General features: G+C 50.9%; 1 protein-coding gene across 8 annotated transcripts in view; it reads right to left on the minus strand.

The window, feature by feature from the left end:
- Nucleotides 1-305: 305 nt before the first annotated feature.
- The window catches only part of CSGALNACT1 (chondroitin sulfate N-acetylgalactosaminyltransferase 1), a 328,764-nt gene continuing 304,883 nt past the window's right edge, over nucleotides 306-24,186 (minus strand). For all 8 annotated transcript variants that reach the window (XM_081221110.1, XM_081221111.1, XM_081221115.1 and 5 more), the window contains 4 exons: nucleotides 19,367-19,545; nucleotides 18,419-18,513; nucleotides 4,625-4,706; nucleotides 306-1,971 (listed from right to left, as the gene is read on the minus strand). In XM_081221110.1, the coding sequence (XP_081077236.1) occupies nucleotides 1,682-1,971; nucleotides 4,625-4,706; nucleotides 18,419-18,513; nucleotides 19,367-19,545 (646 nt within the window). In that variant the 3' untranslated portion in view covers nucleotides 306-1,681. The remainder of the gene's footprint in view (nucleotides 1,972-4,624; nucleotides 4,707-18,418; nucleotides 18,514-19,366; nucleotides 19,546-24,186) is intronic.

Here is a 24,186-nt window from a genome sequence, read left to right on the forward strand (position 1 = left end):
CAAAAACTAAAGATGTGGTGTTCTTAATCCAAGAAGAAATCGTACCCACAAATCACATTTTATTAGTTGTCCAATGCCACCTTCCATTCATGTCCTGGGTTTTAATTAAATTTTATGTACTACCAGTACAAATCAATACAAAGCATTTTTTTTTTTTTTTTAACACACCAACAGCTTGAATGTTCCTAAAGCTTTTAAACAATGAGTCGACTGTGGGCAAACAGAAGGCAAGGACCCAGAGAGATAATTAGCTCATGCATCTGGTGCTGGCTAATAAATAATTTCCACATGAATGTAGAAACCACTCAATGTTAACTGCATTTATTATTTTTTTAAATAGTTGGAAACGATAATAAAAGGCGATTTTCAGAAGCATCTTGGTTGACTGCGTAGAACAGCTTAAGTTAAAAAATAATTAGTTACCCCTTGGCTGGGGTGGGTGAACACACAGCACAATCCTCCGTCCCGCTGGATGCCGGCAGATGGAGTGACCTTTCACAAAAGACATTTTCCTGCGTTTCTTCTTGTGGAAGCCAGAAGCCAGGAACAGCACCCTGCTTGGAAAAGAGAATGTTTGGTTCACACAGTCTGCTTTGGTTTATTTAAACAGGTAAGAAAGTGGTCCCCAGTTCCCCTGAGGAGAAAATGTGTTTTCTGACTTCTATCACCAGTCTGAATGTTTCCTTTTCTGTTAAGGTAAAAAGTACATGTTCCTTTCCCTCCAGTGTTCAGTTGCTCCTCTCCGGAAATACTCTTCAGATAAAGTAGCCGCATGTCCCTTTCGGCCAGCAGCCCCAGGCCACGCCTTCCCCATGATGACCGTCTGCCGTCCAGTGCCCACAGGGCACTGCCACGCCCTCGGATGTGGGTAACAGGCCGAAGCTCTGAACTGAAAGTTCTCATAATGCAGCGAAAAGTATCTTCTCCAAAAAATGTAAAAATGTAGCTATTTATGCTCTTTTAGTAAGGCTTGCGAACTGGTAATTAAATAAGCAGAATATAACTCATAAGCCAAAAAAGTGCATTTTTAAATAAAATTAACAGAGATTGTTAAAACTACAACCAAAAAGATGGATGAGCAGGTTATTTTTGGTTAATCTGGGGCGGAGATGATACAATAGCGATGGGATTATTTTCATTTTTAGTCCATTTGGTTTTGCTTGATATATTCACAAAGATCACGATGAGTGTATCTTTGAATTTCACACGGTCTCTCCTCACCGGCCTCCTGACATTTCAGCATCCCAGACACTAGAGCCCCGCTGATAATCACTCAGATGGGGAGGGACGTGCTGGCCTTCCATTCTAATGAACTTTTTACAGAACTGGTCTTCGTTCATGAATATTTCAGGAAGCACAGAAAACAAACAGCTCTTGCTTTGCTGTAAACACACCATTAGGCTCACAGTCTCACGATCAGGCTGCCTCTGTCAGACACCGGACGGGTGCGTTTGGGCTGTTTTCGCAGGCCAGGTCGAGGGGTTTCGGTTCCTGTTGCAGAAGCTCAACAGGCAGAGGGAAACAGGAGGCTCTCCCCTCGCCTGCTTTACTAATCAAATTCTTTTCATCCGTCAAATTCTTTTCTTGCCCTTCAGGGCAATCTTTTCCTTGTTGCAGCCATTCATTTGGTAATTGCGAAAGGAAAAAAACAAACCGTCTCCCCACACGGTTCCGTGGGAGCTCATGTTTTCTGGCTCCTTGTCTCCTGTTTCTGTTTGCGGAGGTGGGCCTCTATCTCGTGCCTGAAGACCTGCATCCCCAGCTGCCCGTGGGACGCCTCGTTCATGGCCTTGGACTGCATGCACATCTTGTACTGCTCGGGCGTCAGCTCGTCTACGCAGCGCTTCTCGTGCCAGAGGTGGAAGAGGCCCCGCACGGGCGTCCGCACCACGATGAGGTTGCTGTGCAGGTACTTGCGGTAAAGGTGCACGTCCTCGCCACCCCAGCCTTTGATGTCCAGGTCGAACCCACCTGTGGGAGAGAACACACTGCTGAACACGCTGCCGGGGGCCCCCTGATCCGCACCAGCACAGGACGCTGCTGCGTGGAGAGCAGGAGCCTCTCGGGGAGGTCTCCCCACCCCGCCAAGTGACGAGCGTCCACGGGGGTCAGAGAGCTCAGACACCCCAGACACAGAGGGCCTCGCTGGCAGCGGCTCCAGCTCCGAGACAGCGTGACTGCACACAGCATCCCAGCCTCACTTGCTCCCAGGAGGCCCCAGCAGCGTGGTGGGCTGCAATTATAACAGCTCTGGGGTCAGCGATACCCCAGCCTTAGACCAAGGGCTGCTGCAGCGTCCCAACCAAAACCCCTGAACGAACCCTCGTGGGATTCTTTGAACGTGGCCTCCTCCTGCCACTGCAGAGGACCAGGGCCCTGCGGTGTGAAAAATTCACGTCCCACTAAAGCACTGTTCCTCCTATCGACTCAAGGAGGTCCCCGAAGCTGTGTGTCCTCCACAGGCTGGTGAAAGGAGTCATTTTAAAGGGACTGGCCTCACAGTTCTGAAGTTTGACTCAGAGAATCTCGTTTCACGTTCTAGTGACTCCTTCACACGGTGAGGAAGGGTCACCTTTGAAAACTGAGGCGGCCTCACATCTTCTCTTCACTTCAAGCCACGGCGTCCCAGACAGAACCAAGAAGCACTGGCCTCTCTGTCGTCACCCTTCCTTTCTCCCTGAGGAGATTTCTTGGACCTTTTGTGGAGAAGTGACTCAGTGTCTTTGTCGCACAGCCCGATTCCCTGCAGTCCCCAGGCCACGCTGCTCCGATGGAGACCCCCACTGGAGGGGGAAGTGGGGAACCCAGCCTGCACCCCTGGCGGTGAGCACGGGTGCCGTGCGGCCCCCGGACGCGGGGCAGGAAGATCCTGAGTCACGGCCTGAATTCGTCTTGGTTATCATACCGGCGGCCACTTTCCCTCTCTTAAGTTTAGTTTCTTTACCCTGAAATGCAGCAGGTGCCATAACCAGATGGGACAGTAAGGTACGGGGCAGTGCTTGACTGGCTGTGATGGATTTCTCATCACCGGTGTCATGACTACTTATTAGATAGAAGGCGTACAAGTGAGACACCTGCAAACGTGCACAGGATGGCAAAGAGCGACGGGGTCCAGATGTGACCCAGAGGCTCCAAGCACGAGCCCCCTTCCCGCCTGCCACCCCCTGGTTGTCAGTGACAGCGATGCTCTACCGTTAGGAAAATCCAGTGTGTTATAACTCCAAAACTGCTAAACGTACATCATCTCAAAATCACCTTTGCTTGTACACAGAGCAAGGAAGCAAGAGTTTCTCAAAATGGAAATTTCCTTCAGAACATTTTAAAAATACGTCACTTTTGGAAATTAGATTTGCAAATAATCATTTAGGACGACTTCTTAAAGAAATCAAGGAGCACCCGTGGTGAGTTGCTGGGAACCTGAGCAAACCCACCACTCAGAGACCCATGTCCCCCACGTTCTGCTGCTTCTAGCAGGACTTGACTTCAAGACGTTTGGGTTTTTTTTAACCTTTCTAACTCGGTGATCTCTTCGAGGGTCCTGTAGAGTCCCTGTTGTCCACTGCACTTCTGAGCAAAAGAAACTGGCCTCCTCAGACCGACTCACTGACCTTACGGAGAGAAGCCCAAAGCCTTGGGCAGGAGGGGACGGGCTAGGAGAAAGTAAGACAGGGGGCTGAGGGGCCCCAGGGGGACGCAGCGGGGGGAATCTCCACGGGAGGGAGGGCCTCTAGCTCCACCCCACTCAGGGTCCACCCGAGCCTCTGGGCCCAAGGTCAAGGCTTGGGCCTGTTCACTCATCCCTGGTCCTGTACAATCTACAGATCTATTCCCTCCAGAGGCAACTGAGTAGGTCCTGCCGTGGGGAGGGTGTGTGTGTGTGTGTGTGTGTGTGTGTGTGTGTGTGTGTGTGTGTGTGTGTGTGTGTGTGTGTGTGTGTGTGTGTGTGTGTGTGTGTGTGTGTGTGTGTGTGTGTGTGTGTGTGTGTGTGTGTGTGTGTGTGTGTGTGTGTGTGTGTGTGTGTGCTATTTCCCAGGGGACAGGAGACCCTCGGTGCTGATCCTGACTAGCACCCCCGATGGCTGTGAGGTCTATCTGCGTCTGAAAGACTCGGTCCCTCATCTGCAACCAGAAGGCCCTTCCTCTCTGTGTTCTGGGAGCCGCGTGTGTGTGTGTGTGCGCGTGCTTGGGCATGTACGTGTGTGTGTGTGCACACGTCCAGGCATCTGTGTACACGCCTGTGTGCCTGTTGACAGTAATTGCGCACTCCGGACGTGCAGTGACATCTGGAACTTTCACAGGTTCAGCAGAGAGGAACCGGGACCCCCCGATGTGTGACTTTCCCCAGTCCTCCGTGTTGCTCTTCTTTCAGGTGGCTCCCCTCTCCGTGGAGGACGTTCTGTGCGGACACAGGAGCCTGGCCCGGCTGGACGGAGGCCCTGGGCAACTTGCTCCAAAGCCGCCTTCGTGCAACGGCCTGACTTTGCCCTCATTTCTGTCCTCCCCCGGGACAATGAGAGGTGCTGAAGGAGAAGACAGGGTCCCCACTGCCCCGAGCGCCCTCAGCCCAGCGCCCACATCCGTGGCCGGAGAGCGGCCTCCTTAGGCACCAGGGCCCCGGGCTCACCTATGTTGATGAAGTCGGACCGGTACTGGCACGTCATCCCGAACCCGAAGTCTCTCCAGAACCCAGTTTCCTTCTTTATGACCTGCAGGGAGGGCACCGTCACTTGAGGTAGGACAGAGTGGACGCGGATGGGGGTGTCACACGTGGGGGGCGTCGCTGACACACAGCCAGCCCCTGGGTGGAGGACAGTCAGGACACAGCAAGCCACCCGTCCCCAAGGGGCTCTGTGATTTTGGGCACCTGTGGCCGGAATGTTTCCAGGGCAGAGGCTTGAACACACACACACACACACACACACACACACACACACACACACTCTCTCTCTCTCTCTCTCTCTCTCTCTCTCTCTCTCTCTCCCTCTCTCACAGCGCAGCGGGGTCCGGGGTGGGGAGCCAGTTTGGGGCGGCGCCATGGAAAAACCACCTACACATCTGGCCTGACACCTGCACGGGCGAGAAGCAGGCCTGGGGCCCATAGGCCAGGCGGGCGGCCGGCAAAGGGCTCAGGAAGCTGAGAGAAGGAGAGGGAACCACCTAGAATTCAGGCGCCCTGGCCCGGGGCACGAACCGGACTCCCTCAGGGACTGAAAAGCAAACCCGAGGCTGCGCTGCTGGCCCTGGACAAGGGCACCGAGAGGCCAGGCCCTGAGGACACGCTCAGTCCATTCATCTGCGGTCCGTTTTAACATCAGCTGCTCCCCGCGCACGTGCGGGGCCTCCAGGCAGGGACCGGCTATGAAAAGCCGGGCCTGGCCCTGCCCCGTGTCTCTCACTCTGCAAGTACATTTCTAACGTATTTGCTGGAGCAGCAAGACTAGTTTTAAAATGGTTTTTGTTGTTTACGTATTTCCGGCTGCACTAATCCTGGGAGTGGCTTTGCGACCCTAATGGCTGTTTTTCCGGATTTGTCCCGGTCGCTCGCGTAGGTGTTAGGAGGAAAGGAAGCCCCGCAGCAGGGCCCCCACGCCCGGCCCGTTGCCCGCTAACTGGAGAGAGCTCGCCCCGCCCCGGCGAGACCTGTGGCCGGCGTGTCTGCCTCAGGCAGGCCCTGCAGTCCCTCTGTTTCTGTTCCTTTAATGAGGAGATGGAGCCTAGTCGCCCCAACGGCTCTCCCAGCCTGACACCCAAATACTCACCCCGTCGCTGCCCTCCACCTGTACCACAGGCTACACTACACTTGACAAATGGCCTGCAGAAGCGGCGATGGACTTAACATTTCCTCTACTCTGCGACCTATGAAACCGTCTTATTTCACTACAACCTACACGTGGATGTCACTTACACTATGGTTGGCACAAATCAACACCAAGGAGAAGGGCCAGGAGAGGCCTGTCTGTCCCCCTCGGCTCCAGAACCAAGGCCTGCTGTATGGTAGCTCCCCAGCCACATGTGTCATTAGCATCAAGTGGAAAGATTTCACAGGGCAGGAAAGTCGGGAAAAATTTCCACTGAGTCATTTTTTTTTAATATTATTTTTTGACTTAGTTTCTGCTTTATAACAAAGTGAATCAGTCATACATATACATCTGTTCCCACATCCCTTCCCTCATGCATCTCCCTCCCTCCCACCCTCCCCATCCCACCCCTCCAGGCGGTCACAAAGCACCGAGCTGATCTCCCTGTGCTCTGCGGCTGCTTCCCACTATCTATCTACCTTACATTTGGTAGTGTATATATGTCCATGCCTCTCTTTCGCTTTGTCACAGCTTACCCTTCCCCCTCCCCATGTCCTCAAGTCCATTCTCAAGTAGGTCTGTGTCTTTATTCCCGTTTTACCCCTAGGTTCTTCATGACATTTTTTTTTAAATTCCGTATATATGTGTTAGCATACGGTATTTGTCTTTCTCTTTCTGACTTACTTCACTCTGTATGACAGACTCTAGGTCTATCCACCTCATTACAAATAGCTCAGTTTCGTTTCTTTTTATGGCTGAGTAATATTCCATTGTATATATGTGCCACATCTTCTTTATCCATTCATCCGATGATGGACACTTAGGTTGTTTCCAGCTCCGGGCTATTGTGAATAGAGCTGCAATGAACATTTTGGTACATGTCTCTTTTTGAATTATGGTTTTCTCAGGGTATATGCCTAGTAGTGGGATTGCTGGGTCATATGGTAGTTCTATTTGTAGTTTTTTAAGGAACCTCCATACTGTTCTCCATAGTGGCTGTACCAGTTCACATTCCCACCAGCAGTGCAAGAGTCTTCCCTTTTCTCCACACCCTCGCCAGCATTTATTGTTTCTAGATTTCTTGATGATGGCCATTCTGACTGGTGTGAGATGATATCTCATTGTAGTTTTGATTTGCATTTCTCTAATGATTAATGATGTTGAGCATTCTTTCATGTGTTTGTTGGCAGTCTGTATATCTTCTTTGGAGAAATGCCTATTTAAGTCTTCTGCCCATTTTTGGATTGGGTTGTTTGTTTTTTTGCTATTGAGCTGCATGAGCTGCTTATAAATTTTGGAGATTAATCCTTTGTCAGTTGCTTCATTTGCAAATATTTTCTCCCATTCTGAGGGTTGTCTTTTGGTCTTGTTTATGGTTTCCTTTGCTGTGCAAAAGCTTTGAAGTTTCATTAGGTCCCATTTGTTTATCTTTGTTTTTATTTCCATTTCTCTAGGAGGTGGGTCCAAAAGGATCTTGCTGTGATTTATGTCATAGAGTGTTCTACCTATGTTTTCCTCTAAGAGTTTGATAGTTTCTGGCCTTACATTGAAGTCTTTAATCCATTTTGAGCTTATTTTTGTGTATGGTGTTAGGGAGTGATCTAATCTCAAACTTTTACATGTCCCTGTCCAGTTTTCCCAGCACCACTTATTGAAGAGGCTGTCCTTTCTCCACTGTACATTCCTGCCTCCTTTATCAAAGATAAGTTGGCCATATGTGCGTGGGTTTATCTCTGGGCTTTCTACCCTGATCCACTGATCTATCTTTCTGTTTTTATGCCAGTACCACACTGTCTTGATTACTGTAGCTTTGTAGTATAGTCTGAAGTCAGGGAGCCTGATTCCTCCAGCTCCGTTTTTCGTTCTCAAGATTGCTTTGGCTATTCGGGGTCTTTTGTTTTTCCAAACAAATTTTGAAATTTTTTGTTCTAGTTCTGTGAAAAATGCCAGTGGTAGTTTGATAGGGATTGCATTGAATCTGTAGATTGCTTTGGGTAGTAGAGTCATTTTCACAATATTGATTCTTCCAATCCAAGAGCATGGTATATCTCTCCATCTATTTGTATCATCTTTCATTTCTTTCATCAGTGTCTTATAATTTTCTGCATACAGGTCTTTTGTCTCCTTAGGTAGGTTTATTCCTAGATATTTTATTCTTTTTGTTGCAATGGTAAATGGGAGTGTTTTCTTGATTTCATTTTCAGATTTTTCATCATTAGTGTACAGGAATGCCAGAGATTTCTGTACATTAATTTTGTATCCTGCTACTTTACCAAATTCATTGATTAGCTCTAGTAGTTTTTCAGTAGCATCTTTAGGATTCTCTATGTATAGTATCATGTCATCTGCAAACAGTGACAGCTTTACTTCTTCTTTTCCAATTTGGATTCCTTTTATTTCCTTTTCTTCTCTGATTGCTGTGGCTAAAACTTCCAAAACTATGTTAAATAAGAGTGGTGAGAGTGGGCAGCCTTGTCTTGTTCCTGATCTTAGTGGAAATGGTTTCAGTTTTTCACCATTGAGGACAATGTTGGCTGTGGGTTTGTCACATATGGCCTTCATTATGTTGAGGAAAGTTCCCTCTATGCCTACTTTCTGCAGGGTTTTTATCATAAATGGGTGTTGAATTTTGTCGAAAGCTTTCTCTGCATCTATTGAGATGATCATATGGTTTTTCTCCTTCAACTTGTTAATATGGTGTATCACATTGATTGATTTGCGTATATTGAAGAATCCTTGCATTCCTGGAATAAACCCCACTTGATCATGGTGTATGATCCTTTTAATGTGCTGTTGGATTCTGTTTGCTAGTATTTTGTTGAGGATTTTTGCATCTATGTTCATCAGTGATATTGGCCTGTAGTTTTCTTTCTTTGTGACATCCTTGCCTGGTTTTGGTATCAAGGTGATGGTGGCCTCGTAGAATGAGTTTGGGAGTGTTCCTTCCTCTGATATTGTTTGGAAGAGTTTGAGAAGGATGGGTGTTAGCTCTTCTCTAAATGTTTGATAGAATTCGCCTGTGAAGCCATCTGGTCCTGGGCTTTTGTTTGATGGAAGATTTTTAATCACAGTTTCAATTTCAGTGCTTGTGATAGGTCTATTCATATTTTCTATTTCTTCCTGAGTCAGTCTTGGCAGGTTGTGCATTTCTAAGAATTTGTCCATCTCTTCCAGGTTGTCCATTTTATGGGCATAGAGTTGCTTATAGTAATCTCTCAAGATCTTTTGTATTTCTGCAGTGTCAGTTGTTACTTCTCCTTTTTCATTTCTAATTCTATTGATTTGAGTCTTCTCCCTTCTTTTCTTGATGAGTCTGGCTAATGGTTTATCAATTTTGTTTATCTTCTCAAAGAACCAGCTTTTAGTTTTATTGATCTTTGCTATCATTTCCTTCATTTCTTTTTCATTTATTTCTGATCTGATTTTTATGATTTCTTTCCTTCTGCTAACTTTGGGATGTTTTTGTTCTTCTTTCTCTAATTGCTTTAGGTGCAAGGTTAGGTTGTTTATTCGAGATGTTTCCTGTTTCTTAAGGTGGGATTGTATTGCTATAAACTTCCCTCTTAGAACTGCTTTTGCTGCATCCCATAGGTTTTGGGTCGTCGTGTCTCCATTGTCATTTGTTTCTAGGTATTTTTTAATTTCCTCTTTGATTTCTTCAGTGATCACTTCGTTATTAAGTAGTGTATTGTTTAGCCTCCATGTGTTTGTATTTTTTACAGCTCTTTTCCTGTAATTGATATCTAGTCTCATAGCATTGTGGTCAGAAAAGATACTTGATACAATTTCAATTTTCTTAAATTTACCAAGGCTTGATTTGTGACCCAAGATATGATCTATCCTGGAGAATGTTCCATGAGCACTTGAGAAAAATGTGTATTCTGTTGTTTTTGGATGGAATGTCCTATAAATATCAATTAAGTCCATCTTGTTTAATGTATCATGTAAAGCTTGTGTTTCCTTATTTATTTTCATTTTGGAAGATCTGTCCATTGGTGAAAGTGGGGTGTTAAAGTCCCCTACTATGATTGTGTTACTGTCGATTTCTCCTTTTATGGCTGTTAGTATTTGCCTTATGTATGGAGGTGCTCCTATGTTGGGTGCATAAATATTTACAATTGTTATATCTTCTTCTTGGATCGATCCCTTGATCATTAGGTAGTGTCCTTCTTTGTCTCTTCTAGTAGTCTTTATTTTAAAGTCTATTTTGTCTGATATGAGAATTGCTACTCCAGCTTTCTTTTGGTTTCCATTTGCATGGAATATCTTTTTCCATCCCCTTACTTTCAGTCTGTATGTGTCTCTAGGTCTGAAGTGGGTCTCTTGTAGACAGCATATATATGGGTCTTGTTTTTGTATCCATTCAGCCAATCTGTGTCTTTTGGTGGGAGCATTTAGTCCATTTACATTTAAGGTAATTATCGATATGTATGTTCCTATTCCCATTTTCTTAACTGTTTTGGGTTCGTTATTGTAGGTCTTTTCCTTCTGTTGTGTTTCTTGCCTAGAGAAGTTCCTTTAGCATTTGTTGTAAAGCTGGTTTGGTGGTGCTGAACTCTCTCAGCTTTTGCTTGTCTGTAAACGTTTTAATTTCTCCATCAAATCTGAATGAGATCCTTGCTGGGTAGAGTAATCTTGGTTGCAGGTTTTTCTCTTTCATCACTTTAATTATGTCCTGCCACTCCCTTCTGGCTTGTAGTTTCTGCTGAGAGATCAGCTGTTAACCTGATGGGGATTCCCTTGTGTGTTATTTGTTGTTTTTCCCTTGCTGCTTTTAATATGATTTCTTTGTGTTTAATTTTTGACAGTTTGATTAATATGTGTCTTGGCGTATTTCTCCTTGGATTTATTCTGTATGGGACTCTCTGTGCCTCCTGGACTTGATTAACTATTTCCTTTCCCATATTAGGGAAGTTTTCAACTATAATCTCTTCAAATATTTTCTCAGTCCCTTTCTTTTTCTCTTCTTCTTCTGGAACCCCTATAATTCGAATGTTGGTGCATTTAATGTTGTCCCAGAGGTCTCTGAGACTGTCCTCTGTTCTTTTCATTCTTTTTTCTTTATTTTGCTCTGCAGCAGTTATTTCCACTATTTTATCTTCCACCTCACTTATCCGTTCTTCTGCCTCAGTTATTCTGCTATTGATCCCATCTAGAGTATTTTTTATTTCATGTATTGTGTTTTTAATCGATGCTTGATTCATCTTTAGTTCTTCTAGATCCTTGTTAACTGTTTCTTGCATTTTGTCTATTCTATTTCCAAGATTTTGGATCTGGGAAATAGAATCTTGGATCATCTTTACCATCATTATTCTGAATTCTTTTTCAGGTAGACTGCCTATTACCTCTTCATTTGTTAGGTCTGGTGGGTTTTTATCTTGCTCCTTCTCCTGCTGTGTGTTTTTCTGTCTTCTCATTTTGCTTATGTTACTGTGTTTGGGGTCTCCTTTTTGCAGGCTGCAGGTTCGTAGTTCCCGTTGTTTTTGGTGTCTGTCCCCAGTGGCTAAGGTTGGTTTATCCACTGAGTCATTTTTTAAAAATGCTTTCTGTTCCATCCCAGTCATGGCAGGTACACTGTCTCTGCCACGGCTAATGGCTCACTGTCCTTTCTGGTGGCTGGGACACAGACATGGCCTGGGTAAAAATGCAGTCAAAGAGGGCCCCCCTGGTGGCACAGTGGTTAAGAGGCCGCCTGGCCAATGCAGAGGACACAGGTTCGAGCCATGGTCCGGGAAGATCCCACATGCCTCAGAGCAACTAAGCCCGTGTGCCACAGCTACTGAGCCTGTGCTCTAGAGCCTGTGAGCCACAACTACTGAGCCCACACGCCACAACTACTGAAGCCTTCGCGCCTAGAGCCCGTGCTCCGCAACAAGAGAAGCCACCATGATGAGAAGCCCACGCACCGCAACGAAGAGTAGCCCTTGCTCGCTGCAACTAGAGAAAGCCCGTGCACAGCAACGAAGACCCAATACAGCCAAAAATAAATAAATAAAATAAATAAATTTATATATAAAAAAATGCAGTCAGAGAGCTGTGCAGCATTCGAACTTCAAATATTTGGCAGCGGTCTACCTGGCATTTGAGAAAGCTCCACACGGGGAAAACAATGGGCCAGCACTTGGGAAGAAACACTAGAGGGACTGCAGAGGTGGCCTCCCAGGACCCACTGAGTGGACACAGTGCCCGACAAGTACCCTCACCTGGGGACAGTGTGAGAGGCAAACTGACTTGTGAGCCGGGAATGAGCTACACAAACACTCATTAACGGGGGCTTTAAACCTGGCAGGCCATGAAAAGTCAGTATCTGAACAGCGCATCAAAATTCATCCCTTGGTAGGAAGAGATCTGGTGGTTCCCTCGGCACATACCGTGCGGGCAAGATGGGCGTGCGTGCCAAGTCCACGCCCCTCAGGTGGGCTGGGCACTAACTGAAGCAGTGCCCTCGACAGCCCATGAGGCCTCGAGCGTGCGGCAGGCCGCAGCACAGCCCACTTCCGAACCCTCGGTGGTTTAACTGCACCCTCCCCCAGGCAATCAGAATAAAATCCACAGGAACATCTGGCCTGCAGAGGCCCCACGTGACCTGCCCCTGCCTGCCCTGTCCATCCCCTGTCCCCTCGAATGTGGCAGCTCACAGGTCTCCAAGGCTGGACACCCGCAGTCTGCCCGGCTGGGGTCGCCCTTTCCTGCTCACCACTGGGCTCCGCTCAGAGCGGTCACCCTGACCCCACGCCAGTGTCACGTCACATCAGCTGGTTTATTTTCTCTGTAACGTGAGGTTTCTCTGAAACTCTCCTGTCGAGGGGCTGTTTCCGCCTGCTGTCCTCACCCACCACCACTGGTGAACGTAAGCTCAGGGCCTTGGTCTCGCTCAGGCTGGATGTGCAGGTCCGATCACTGTCCAGCACCCAGCAGGCACTCAGTCACTCCTCCAAGGAACGAGTGAGGAACAACCAGCCAGTGGAAACGGAGACGGCTGGGGTAGGGAATTCTCAGCAGCGAGGGGCTCAGCCCAGACCTCGGAGTCCAGAGGAAGCTCTCAGAACCTTGGGCTCTGGACCCACAGGCAGAAACGCTTTCCCCTTCCTGGGCTCTAAGCAGACGGCTCGACTTCTTAGAACCTTGGCCCCAAGCTTCTACACGGAGCTACACACGCGGGTGACATCTACTACCGTGGACGAGATGGAGATGATACTGTAAGAGGACAATCCCCCTGCCCTGGATCTCACCCCTCTGCTTCCAGGGCTGTGTCCTCATGACCATGCCCCCTCCCGACCCCCAGCACCCTCTGCACCCGGATCCCAGCAGGCTCTGCCCAGCACGACACACCACAACCAGACAACTGGACAGTGGTCAGGCCCGCCCTCCCTCGGGGAGCCCCCAGACATGCACTCGGGGGGAGGTCATGTGACGGGAGTAATAACTTCCTATCAGGACAAAAACACAAAGCACAAATCAGCTCCTCTCCCCACAGATGTGGGAAGGCTCCTCCCTGAGGCCCCACAGGTTCAGTCGCGCCTGTGGGGCTCCACGTGGCTGACTTGGCAAATGCCGGGGAAGCAATCTGGGCCGGAAAATAAAATCAGTTACAAATTCTCAGGCAGAGTATTTCCTCTAAACCAGAGAGAGTCGCCCAGGAGCCGAGGCTGCGCTTGGCCCGCCTCACGTCACCGGAAACCCCACGGGCCCCGGGTTTACAGGCCTCGTGCCTGGTGGGAGGCTCAGCCATTGTTGCCTTGAAGTCTTAGTACGTCCTGAGTACTGAGGGCTTGTGATTTCACCGTGCACCAGGCCGTGCGGTTACGCGGTGAGCGGCAGACAACCTGGGCTGCAGGGGTCCCGAGGCCAGGCTGCCGTCCCCTGTACACCCCGCGTGGGCTGGGCCCTGAGGTTCAGGGGTCACATGCACAGGATCCCAGGGGCTGCGTGTGGTGTGCACGGGCCTCGGGCTGGGAGGCAGCATGACCTGCCCATGATCACTCAGCCAGTCGAGGCCGAGCCCAGACCAGCACCAGGCTGGCCGTGACGGTGTCCATTTCTTGACAAATAAGGTGTTTCTCAAGCCACAGCTTTCAAAGAATTGGTCTAAGAACGGACTCAATTGTCACCTCCTCCAGGATTTGTACTAACCCACACTTTTCTACAAGTCTCCTTTCATCGGCATCCGCATGAAAGAGTGAAGTGTTGGGACTTCCCTGGTGGCACAGTGGTTCGGGATCTGCCTGCCAATGCAGGGGACATGGGTTCGAGCCCTGGTCTGGGAAGATCCCACATGCTGCAGAGCAACTGAACTCATGTGCCACAACTACTGAGCCTGCGCTCTAGAGCCCACAAGCCACAACTACCGAGCCCGTGTGGCACAACTACTGAGCCCACAAGCCACAACTACTGAAGCTCGCGCACCTAGAGCCTGTGCTCTGCAACAAGAGAAGCCATGGCAATGAGAAGAGTGCGCACGGCAACAAAGCGTAGCCCCCGCTTGCTGCAGCTAGAGAAAGCCCACACACAGCAACAAAGACCCAACACAGCCAAAAATAAATTTAAAAAAAAGAAAAAAAGAAGTGTCTTCTGAAGGGCATCGTGCTGGACCAGGACTCTGCCCAGGGAGCCTGCAACCCAGAGCCAGACCCTCTGCCCCCTGGAAGCACGCGGATGTGGAGAACGTGCCCCTGACCCCAGCTGCCGCAGTCTGGTCCCATCACTTGAGTTCCCGACCCAGCGCTGAGGGCGTCTGAGCAAGTGACGCTTGCCTCTGAGCTTCAACGTTCTCACCCGTGACATGACTCCTTTTCCCCCCTTCCTGACTGTTACACGACAACGTGGGCAGAGTGCCAGCGGCCCAAAGGCCACGGACATGGCATCTGTGAATGTGACTTCTGTTCTCAGCGAATGTCTGCTTCCTGAACAAACAGAAACAGACTAAAGGGATGGACCAGGCCCAGTCAGCACTTTTTAGAAGTTTAAACTGAAATGCAGGTCAGTGGTGAAGTACTCTTTTGGTTAAAGTACTCTCAGGAGAGAGAAGGGTGTAACGAGAGAGAGGGGAGGACAGGGCCCGCGGACCAGGCGTACGCTGACCAGTCGTCAGACAGTGCCGGGCAGGACCACATGACAGAGGGAGCGGCCAGGCACTGTGGGCATCAGCGCCGGAGAGGAGATGGCCCTCGGGGGAGAGCAGCTCAGGAGACACGGGGCAGGGGTGCTCCAGCTGGCGTCAAGCCCAGGTGCTGGGGTCGGGTTTGCAGACATTTCCTCGGTGATGAGTACGAGAGTCAGATTGTGGAGGGCAGTTCATCCCCCAAAGAATCAGGATTCAGGGCTGTGCTGGCACGGCCGGGACCAGCCCACCGCCTGGGCAAGGAAGTCTCTTCCCAGCTCTGTCCAGAGATGTCACGGGTGGAGCCTGAACCAGGCCCCGCTGGAGGACTGACGCCCCAAAGATAGGCAGACAACGCTGGGAGCCAGCTCCTTCCCCCTTCGGAGAGTGGGCTTTAAACACTTCTGAGCGCACCACCTGCTTTATGCCTTCAAAGGTTTTTTTTTACTGCAAGTAATCTGTGTTTTGGAAATGCATCTCTGGCCGAGGGTGAAGGAGAGACTGGAGTGTGAGGGAGAGGTGGATCTAGATGGCTCCTGCAGTGGCCTCAGCAGGAACTGACAAGGCTCGAACCAAGAGAGGGGATGTCTAAAGTTAGCAGTTACGTAAACGAAGGGTTATTCCTTTCTCGGAAGGCTGTTTCTACATTAAAGCATCAGCAAGTTTCACCTCAGGTTTAAAACTCTGCAAATTAAATATTAGTATGAAATCCCATGATTTCACTTACTACTGATTACTAACTGTCTGCACTCAAATGTAAAGAAAGAAGTAAACTAAACACACAAAAAATCCCCATAAATTTGGTTTCTCGCCTCTATCTGCAGGCAAATGTTATCAAGTGTCAGTGGCAAAAGCCAGGAGTAATAAGTGGTTCACTGACGACCAAGGTCGTACTGGCCAAGTCTCCCGTTTGCACATGGCAGTCGTCTGTTACAGCCGCATTCCGGACCTGGGCTTTCCCTTCACCTTGATACTGATGCACTCCAGTGAAGGCTCTCAAGAACTTATTAATATATATGTGTCGTATCTTTCAAGACTGAGCCAGAAGGAACCCCTGGCAGGAAGTCTCTCCTAATTTAGCCACCTCCAATCACTACCTGTTATTTTATACCTTCTCTGCACCCACATGTTCTCTCTCCACCATATTAACTTCTGGAGTTCGAGGCTCTCCTCTGGTCATTTCCCTTCTATTTCCGCTCTCACCGAGATCTTAAGCAAATCTGTCTCTGCCACACTAGATAAGGGAATCCTGGTCTTGGCCTGAGTTCTAGCTGGCTGTGTGACCCTGGGCGAGTCTAGGAGAAAGAAGTGAGTGAGTGAAATGACCTGGGGCATCACTGCCCAGCACAGGAAACTGCTCCAGTCCCTGACTGCCCCACGCACACCTCGACTACCTCTCTATGGGCAGCAAGTGCTCCAGAAATGGCTCATCCAGTAAGAACATAATGGATGCTTTTCTTTTTTGACGGAGGCCCCTTTGTCTCAGAGACAATTGCTCTTTCTGGGATAAAGAGCCATAAATACTGACTCCTAAAATACCAGACCTGTGTGCTCTATGGAAGGTCTCAGCTGTATTCGGAGGTGACTGGTAAAGGTTGCAGGATAACTCAGAGGCCTTAGAGCTGTGGACACAGCAATCTGAGTTCTGTTTCTGACTTGACCACTAGTTCTGAGGACCTGAGAAGCTGGCTGGACCATGCCAGACCTTGAGCTTCCCTGCAGGAATGGCAATAAAAGGATAAAACTTTTTTTTTTTTTTTTTTTTTTTTGCAGTACGTGGGCCTCTCACTGTTGTGGCCTCTCCCGTTGCGGAGCACAGGCTCCGGACGCACAGGCTCGGCAGCCATGGCTCACGGGCCCAGCCGCTCCGCGGCATGTGGGATCTTCCCGAACCGGGGCACAAACCCATGTCCCCTGCATCGGCAGGTGGACTCCCAACCACTGCGCCACCAGGGAAGCCCAGGATAAAACTTTTAAATTGTGAAATGAAATGAATTCCTTGAAAGTAAATAAGGTCTTGATTTGAAGTTGAAACATTAATCCTATTCAATGTCAAATGTAAAACAGTACTTTATTTAAAATCAAAGGAACTTTTATTCTGATTGGTTGAAAGAAAATAAATCCTGCATCCCATTCCCCCCCTCAAGCCCTATTAGAAGCTTAGAACTCTATGGAAAGGAAACATGAAGTTTTTCTGTCTCAACAGGAGTGATATCACCGCTAAGTAGGAGTGAAAAACTCTTACTGTGTTTATGTATAAAGCACATGCATACACACAGTACGTACAGATACACAACGAACGTGCGGTATTACAATTTCGCTGGGGGAAGAGAGAACGGTGTTACTACTGTGCTGTGCGCCTCACGCCGCAAGTGAAACCACGCTAAGACATGGTGAGAAATGAACCTGGTGCAGCCTAGAGGAACCCAGGCTGGAAAAGATCATTACATCAGCTGCCAGAGGTTAGCTGGAGGGGGACCCAGGATGGGGTGGGAGAGAACAGGTTTTCCTACTTCTGGAAGCTTCAACAAAGAATCAGCCTTCACAAAGAATTCCACAGAACACATTTTCAATGAAAATCAGTTTACTTTCCCACTGCAGGGAAGCATGGGAGACTGAGTCCCATCACCTCCTCATGGTCAGACAGCGGCTTCCTTTCTCCACCCTGAGAGGTAAAGAAACACGGCTTTGCTACCTCAACAGGAGAGAGAGCCGCTTGAGGCAATTCCTACCACTGCCCCCCAGGCTCAGCCTGAGCTGGCAACAGCTTCAGATAAGCCCCGCTGGCGTCTCTACAGAAGATCACAGCCCAGCTTGGCGATGACAACAGTGGGACATTTTGCCTTGGAGGGGCACACCGTCCAGTGGCACAGGGACCTTCTACTGGCTTCACCCTGTCCTCCTATTGCCTGCACTGTCTGCTGAATGGACCAGCGAAGACATCTCAGCTTACAGAGAGCCTGGGTGCTGTGTGGGTACCCCACCCATCACCTGTGCGGCTGGGATCTTAGCACAGAAGTCCCTCCCATATTCCTGTGAAAGCCACTTTGCTGGTGACACTTCTGATGCTAATGTGGGAATGGTGACGGAGAGCAGGGATCTGGCCCCTGCCCCACTGTGTGCCTGGTGGGGGGGGTCAGCCACCTCTTCCTGACTTCCGTTTTCCACCTGTCAGATGGGAACCTACATCTCACCTTTCTTACCTTATAGGATTGTAATAATAAAGCGGAAATGCACTGCAACCATAATGCAATAATACTGGTTTCCAAAACCGTAGAAGAAAACTATGAAATTACCTTTCTATAAGGTACTGTTCCTACTTATTTTCCACTTTTAAATACTGCAAGCACTTTTAATCAACGAGGCTCTGGGAACAAAAGCCAGAACACCTGTCACACTTACAAATTACTCTGGGAAGCAATCCACAGGTTTCCACTCACCTCCACTCACGGTCAGGTGCCCCTGGTGACGAAAGACATGAAACAGAGCCCCACCAAGGCCCCTCGGGGGGAGCACTCACCAGCTGCTTTTCTAAGGGAGGGACCGAGTCATGATGGCCGTATATTATGCCAGGATTGTACTGACTGAAAAGGACCGGATAAAATACCTTCTTCCCTGCAAACCAGAAAACAGACATATGTGTAAGCGACAGATAAAGCTGTTAGATTTGTTCATGTATATGTGACCGTCAGAAACAGCCTAGGGATCTGTGTCCACTGTCCCTTTTCCCTCCACTGGACTCTGACACAGACCTTAGCAGTACTGCGGCAGGTAGACCAGATGGACACACACGGATTCCCGACTTCCAGCACAGGGGTAACATTCCAAGCTCGGACGGCCAGTGGACTTGGCACTGGGCACGACTAGTGGGCGTGGGTGTGAAAGAGGGCCCCAGTGCCCCCGTCCTACCAGACCTTAACCCTTTAACTGCTGGCTCGTGGGGCAGTCAGCCAGGGTGACCTCGGGCAGCAGGAAAAGAGTGTGGGAGCCCCGGGTAGCTGCTCTTTACCAATTTTCACAGAAGAATTTCAGTATCTGAATGACGGACATGGCCATTCCAGCGGTTATCAGCTGAGTATCGGCCTTGCTGCTGAGTCAAAGCTATGAGAACAATTTTCATACTGTGGGTTCTTTCTGTCTGGAGCCCCTCCTGCCCCGGTAGACGCCCATAGCCACGCCTTCCCTTCCGTTTCAGCAGTGTCTCCCAGGCCCAATCCTCCCCACCACACCTGCTCCCGGGTCATCCCCTAAAGCTGACCTCCTAGGGGAGGATGGAAAAGGGGGTGTACACACAAACTTGGGACCAAGAGTCCCAGAGCTATGGTGGCTGACGGACCCACAGCACGATACCAAAGGAGGAATCAAACCAGACGGCATCCTTGTCTTCTTTGTCAGCGGGGTAAATAAGGCAGATCCAGGAGTGGGTCGTCGGGGCGAGCTGAGAGGACGCTCGGGAGGGGAGCCCCACCTGGCTGCGTGTTCAGCCTGCAGGTGTTGAGGAGCTCGGAGGTGAAGTAGATGTCCACGTCGCAGAAGAAGAGCAGCACGTTGCGCCCCGTCCAGGAGCGGGCGCCCACGTCCAGCCCCTTTCCCCGAGAGAACTCCCCGTTCAGCTGGATGAAGGTGAAGTTCCTGAAGTTGGCGGCTCTGAAAGGTGAGACCACACACAGTCACTCGGGTGCCCGGGCTCGCTGCCGGTGGAATCCCCTGGAAAACACACAACCGAGAGGCCCACGACATCTCACCACGTGTCTTCTGGGACCCGAGGGCACCGGGATTACGGGCACCAAGGACACTTTGAGACGTTTTAGCACCAATTCATTTCTTCTTTTTCTAGCAGCTTCCCCGTGTTGAAAAATACTGTCACGGCGAACGTGTGCTCCTCGCGAGGGGGAGAACGTGAGCCAGTGGAGACCAGGGGACAGAACCCGGGACGATCCCAGTGCCTCTGGAGCCAGTGAAACCACTGGCCAAGGACAGAAAGCCACACTGCGATGGCCCCACTGAGCAGCTTCTCATCGGGATTCCTTCCAGAAACCCGGCAGCGTGGTCCGGGTGTACGTCTATCCCCAGACACGCTCACACCTGGATCCCTTCCCCACCCGAAGGTAAAACAGCCGAGCACAGTAAGGGAATGACACTTGGATTCAGAAGAGGAGGACGTTTGGGACCTAGCTCCCCTGTGGATTAACGCTGTGATCTAGGCAAGCCCATTAATCTCCCGGAGCCTCGGCTGCCTCATCTGCAAAACAGAAATAACGACACCTTCCTTAACTGCTCTGATCAGCATGGTAAGTGACGCTAAGAGTGTAACGCGCACCAGGTAAGCATCAGCCAGTCTGTTAGTAGCACAGGCCTGAGGTCATGGAGTCCAGGTGTGTTTCTTCACTTGGCTGCTCTCTCCCAGAACCTTCTGAGATGCGGCACGTCTTGAGCAAAAGTTCCAGGAATTCATCTAGTACCTAGTGGGACAGGGACTGTCTTCTCCCAGAGACCCACTCTGGGTCCTACTGGACTCCCAATTCCACTTGGACAGGCCTGACATCTGGCCAGCCCCTCTCCTGTGACACACCCTTCCTGTCCTGATGGCTTCCTCGCCCCCAGCTCAGAGCCCTCTCCCAACCCAGCCTATCCCATCCCCAGATTCTCTCTAATCCTGATGCCTCAAAAGAGGTTCAAAACCCATCTCCAGTGTTTAAAGTCTGTAACTATCTCGGGTAAAGGTCACCACAAACACAGTCATAATTCAAATGGTAGTTTAATCAGTGGAACTAGTTCTGCTACTCCTTCCTTGACTTGTCACCTCCTTTCAGACCTGGCAATGAGCCTGGGTTTTTTATCCTGGGAATCTGGGCCCAAGCTTCTCTGAGTCTGAGGCCAGACATGCCTTTCAGATTAAGGCAGAAGGCCTGGTGCCTGGAGGAGCACTGGAGCGTAAGCCAGGAGTCCAGGTCCAGGGCCTGGAGCTGCCCAGCACTGGGTACCCAGTGGATGCTGGTGACTAAATGTGTCCATAGACGAATGACTGCAATCCAGCACTGCCTCTCATTATTTTGGGCAGTGACTTCACTTCTCTGGTCTCAGTTTCCTTGCTGCAAAGCCTCACGGTCCAGACCTCAGGCCCTTTACATGCTAAGGTTCTACTGTTAGAGGATTCAGCTCAGCCCTGCTCTACCCGATTCGACTCTTCCAGAACTCCGTTTTGACTCTTCTCTCTGGGTAGGCGGGCCCCAGTTCCTATTTTCTGTGTCACCTGGGGGTTATGCCCCAGCCTTCCCTGGTAGGGACAGCGCTGCCCCCTTGTCTGCAAAGAAGACGTCCAGGTGGAGTGAGACCCTTGCAGCACCTCTGCATCCCCTGGAGGTTTCAACAGCCCACTTCTCCCGGCCCTACTTGACCAGTTCTCAGGAAAGTTCTACCCTTGGGAGATGCCTGGGTTTTCACCTGGTCATCGAAGCTAGCCTCACAGAACTTGTCCACCACCCGGTGGCCCGGCTTTCTCTCACAGCTGTAGCAGGTCTCTTTTCTCAAGTGTCTCACAGTTCATACTCTGGGAGACCACAGGGACTAATTTCCAGGGCAGGGAGGGCTTACATGCCCAAGCACCAAATCCTTGTTCACGTGTATCTGGCTCATGACTCAGGTGGCTCCTCCCAGAGGTTTCCCAGGGTCTATCGTTAGAGATTGCAAATAGAAAAATGCTTCACATTTGAACAATGGCAAGAAACTTTCGCCAAGAGCAGGGGAAGACAGGTCCTTCCTTCACTGTGTTAAAGACAAGCAGGATTTTTGTCCCAAACAGCTTACAGTCCATTTGTGTTGACAGATCAAATATTTACACACAAATGTATATTTGCTGTTTACTGTGTAGAATATCAAACATTTACACAAAGTGGAGTCATGTTTAATACTTAAATAAGAACACAGGCAGCATTAGAAGCTGAACTAACAGCATCGAAGGCATGACCAGCCAGGGGGCTGAGTGAGTGGTAGGGAGGCAGCGGAGGGCTACAGGTCCAGGGAGGGTGGTGGCTGGGGGACACACGAACCCCACACAGAGCTTAGTCTCGTTTGTTCTGTCCCCCAGTCCCCCAAGCCCTGGTCTGAACTCTGCTGATGGACTGCTCTTCTCTGCCCTGCTGCAGTGGGTGGAGGTGGGAGAAAGGGAGGGGAGGAGAGGGGGAGGGGGGAGGGGAGGGGAGAGGGGGATGGGGGAGGGGGAGGGGAGGGGAGGGGGAGGGAGGGAGGGGAGGGGGAGGGGAGGGGGAGGGGGAGGGAGGGGAGGGGAGGGAGGGAGGGGAGGGGGAGGGGAGGGGAGGGGGAGGAGAGGGGAGGGGGAGGGGGAGGGAGGGGAGGGGAGGGAGGGAGGGGAGGGGGAGGGGAGGGAGGGGAGGGGAGGGGAGGGAGGGAGGGGAGGGGGAGGGGAGGGGAGGGGAGGGGGAGGGGAGGGGGAGGAGGGGGAGGAGGGGGAGGAGGGGGAGGAGGGGGATGGGGAAAGGGGCGGGGGAGGGGTGGGGGAGGGGAGGGCAGGGGAGGGAGCTTGCCTGTTGGTCACTGTCCCTGGGAAAGGGGGCTGGGACAGCTCACTGTCCTAGTGCTTGAGATGACCTTGATGTAGAAGAATTTATTTTAAAGTCTTAGAACATCGGCCTCCATGCTTCAGTGTGTGGTCTGTAGAGGAAGAGATCTCGGGGCATGGGTGCCAGGCCCACGGCCGGATGCACATGCAATCTGCCTCCTCTCTCTTCGTCCAACCTCCCAACGAGGATGAGACAAGCCGTGTTACACCCACGGCACCACCCAACCTGAATGTGCACTTTAAACCCACTCTCCAGCGCGTCCACAGGCCGGACGCAAAGCCCCAGGACACAGCTCCTGCCACTTGCTGTCCACGCAGCGGCCCCTCTGCCCCACGGGCCCCGGCCGTCTCTGCTTCCCACGCCCCACGGAACCCTGGCTTCCCATCCACCCTGACCAACGCCGGCCAGCAGGGGACATGAGGGACGTGGACAAGACTGCACACCGAGGCAAGGTGGGGACGGAGTCCCTGCTGGCCCGGGAAGCCCCATCGGCCGGTCCTGGGCACTGGAGAGGCGCAGGGTAACTCTGTCACCAGCCGTGGTTCCCAGTGGGGCGGCCAGGTCACCGTGCTCAGTTACACGTCTGTCTGCAGGTGGATATCGGCGCTGCCCTCTTCCTGATCACTCAGCCCAGCACCCCCTATAATTAACCAGGACCCCTCCTTCTCCTCTCTTGCCGTCAGGAAGGACCTCTGATAATTGACACGTGGTCTCTGCTGAGAAAGAGGGCTGAGCTGGAGACACCAGAAACCAAATCAGAACAACTTCCCTCCTCTCTTCTCCAGAATGGCGAGATAAACACACTGCGAAGCATCTGGGCTGGGAGTGGGATGCCCCCTCCCGTCTCAGACTCATCAGCACCAGCTCCGGAGCACAGGGCGCACGGGATGCAGGGACACCAGCTTCTGCAGGATAACTGGGCCCCGGACATTCCCGCAGGGGGACTTGCTCACTGGGCCCGAGCGTCCTGCCCAGCAGCACGTGGACAGCATACTGAGAGGCTGTGCAGAAGCAAGGACACATTTCAACACACAACACTGACTGGCCCGTGTGGTCGTGGGTTTGGGAATGTGCATGACACGACCACAGGGCCACAACCCCACATGCAGGCCGCAGAGCTACACGGGCAGGGGCCCTGTTTAGTTCTCTGTTCATCCCCATCCCCTCTGCAGCGACCAGCCGGAAGACGGGCCCCAAGAGCGTGGACGCACTGGGGCCTCCTGTGTCAGCTCAGGGGTCCCTCCCCGGAATCCACCTCCTGCCCTGACTCCTGTGAAGATCCCACGCAATCCTCACGGCCCACATCGAGTGTCACTGCCTTTCACCCTCCTGTGAACCAAGGTGCCCTCTCTGGGCCCCCAGGAGTTTGGGCAAGTCCCGCCTCTGTTCTCCTGGGCCCAGTGCATTCTCGTGCACTGTGCACTGGACCACCTGGTCTGTCCTCTAAACCCTGGAGGACAGGGACTGCCTTATTTTCTTATCTCTATCTTCAGAGATTATCAGCGCTGTGCAGTAAGTGGCGCCCACAGGGACACAGTGCAGCTCAATAAACACTGGGTGGATCAAGAGACGAGTCAATGGAAAACACAGAGTGTGTCTCAGACCTGTCACTGTGGGAGATGCTGCCCCAAGATGCCACCTCATCCCCTCAGGTGGGCACCGGAGAGGCCCTCACACATCCTAAGCCCGCCTCCCCCATCAGAAAGAG

The sequence above is a fragment of the Mesoplodon bidens genome, assembly GCF_964165515.1.
Source record: "Mesoplodon bidens genome assembly, chromosome: 20".
In the NCBI taxonomy this organism is placed as follows: domain Eukaryota; kingdom Metazoa; phylum Chordata; class Mammalia; order Artiodactyla; family Ziphiidae; genus Mesoplodon; species Mesoplodon bidens.